This window comes from Kickxella alabastrina, assembly GCF_025024165.1.
Source record: "Kickxella alabastrina strain RSA 675 chromosome Unknown BX661scaffold_148, whole genome shotgun sequence".
Lineage (NCBI taxonomy): Eukaryota > Fungi > Kickxellomycota > Kickxellomycetes > Kickxellales > Kickxellaceae > Kickxella > Kickxella alabastrina.
Genome location: NW_026251619.1, coordinates 1 through 1594, shown reverse-complemented (window position 1 = coordinate 1594; position 1594 = coordinate 1). Strand labels below are relative to the sequence as shown.

At 42.1% G+C, this 1594-nt stretch overlaps 1 protein-coding gene across 1 annotated transcript; it reads right to left on the bottom strand.

Annotated features, from left to right (window-relative positions):
• Positions 1-621: 621 nt before the first annotated feature.
• BX661DRAFT_191917 (uncharacterized protein) lies at positions 622-1594 on the bottom strand. The gene is made up of 3 exons (XM_051537695.1): positions 1438-1594; positions 1145-1228; positions 622-1017 (listed from the first exon to the last, which is right to left on the bottom strand). The coding sequence occupies exons 1-3, from the start codon at positions 1511-1513 to the stop codon at positions 974-976; spliced, it is 204 nt and encodes a 67-aa protein (XP_051388382.1). The 5' UTR covers positions 1514-1594; the 3' UTR covers positions 622-973.

The following is a 1594-nucleotide window of genomic DNA, read 5'->3' as shown; positions in this document are numbered from 1 at the left end:
TGTTCATGCTGATTACGCCGCTTGGGATGGTCATTGGTGTGGGCGTGCGGTACTCATATCAGCCTAATTCGCCCAGTGCGTTGATCACCATGGGCGTGCTGGACTCGCTGTCCGCAGGTATTCTGCTTTACGCTGGTCTTGTCAATTTGCTAGCTGAGGAGTTTAGCACGATTGAGTTCCGCAACTTCCGCCCGGCCATGAAGGCGGCCTGCTTTATCACTTGCTTCATCGGTGCTGGTATCATGGCGCTGATCGGCAAGTGGGCCTGAGAAAGAACAGAGTCAAGGGTAACTGTCTTCTCATGTTTATTTCTTTTAGTGCCTATATAATTTTATTATAATTTCTTTTTTCGTATGTCTTACACTAAAATAAAATAATGAGGCTGCAAATATGCTTCAAACCGACATCCTTCCCCCCAGACAAAGTGTTTAGAAACTAGTGGCAATAGACCACTATGGTTGACGATACTAATCAGTTCGCTGCTTCTTTTGAAGAGAAGAAGCAGGGTCAGATTGATTCTTGCACACCCACTTGGGCTTAGGATTGGGCTTGAGCAAAGTCTCGGGTGTCGCTGTAGACTCACTCAGCTTCAGCCGACTCAAACGGTATCTTGCGCAAGAAACGGGGTTTAAAAATTCCCCGCTTAAAAATCTGGACTTTCGCTATAAATGTCTGGAAATTCCAACATCCATTTTAAATAGTGTATTGCATATCTGATATCCCAACAAACAAGAATGTCATTTCATCTGTTATATGCAGCATGCATCCAAGTCCCACCCTCTCTTCTCAAGTGCCGTTCTGCCACTTTGTCACTTTATCATTTGGTAATTATTGTTGCTAAAGATGAAAATGTACTGACTAAAGGAAAGCAGAAGAAAAAATTCGATTGTAATAAAATAGTATGATTCGTTCTCACGCACAGCCTCTGGTTACCAAAAAAAACCAGACCGCACTGTTTTCGCGTACCATCCACTTAGTCCTCAAAGCCCGAGGTGGCGCGTCTAGCACGGTTCGGCACTACAAACAGACAAAAACAGATAAGCAAAAAATATTCAAGGCTTTTCTTTCAGCATAAATATACACGTGCCAGAATAAAGCAATGTAAACAAAAAGACAGCATTACAGTCAAGTTATTTGTACTTACAAGGATAGTTCTCAGGGATAGCGTTAGGCGCCTGGTATCCCAGCTTCTGCCGAAGAGGAGGCACAGTCAGCATCAGCAGCGGTCCTACAAACATTACAAATGTAGAAAAACAATTCATTTTGTCAGCATCTCAGTAATATTTATATTTCTTCTTTTGTCGACTTTGCTAGTGCCAAATTGCCTATTGTACATTGTTCATTGTCCATTGCTCATTGCTCTTCACTTCCGCCAGTCAGAATCGATTTCACCCTTTAATTCCTCCCCTCAGTTTATTTCTTTTTCGAATGTCGTACCTGTGAATCCAAGTGCCAGGCCCCAAACGGCAAACGGCTGGTCAAACGTAGCCTTGCGAATCGCGTTGAAAACCATTTTTATGTATTTATGTGTGTTTGCGCGTAAATTTAGAAAATAATAATAATTACAGAAATTTCACGACAAATGAAAAGATAA

Excerpts from the sequence above, each read along its gene's own strand:
- BX661DRAFT_191917 (XM_051537695.1), bottom strand. The coding sequence starts at position 1,513 with ATGGTTTTCAACGCGATTCGCAAGGCTACGTTTGACCAGCCGTTTGCC. Across the intron at positions 1,229-1,437 it reads CCTGGCACTTGGATTCACAG|GACCGCTGCTGATGCTGACT; the intron begins GTACGACATTCG and ends TAATGTTTGTAG. Across the intron at positions 1,018-1,144 it reads TATCCCTGAGAACTATCCTT|TGCCGAACCGTGCTAGACGC; the intron begins GTAAGTACAAAT and ends GTCTGTTTGTAG.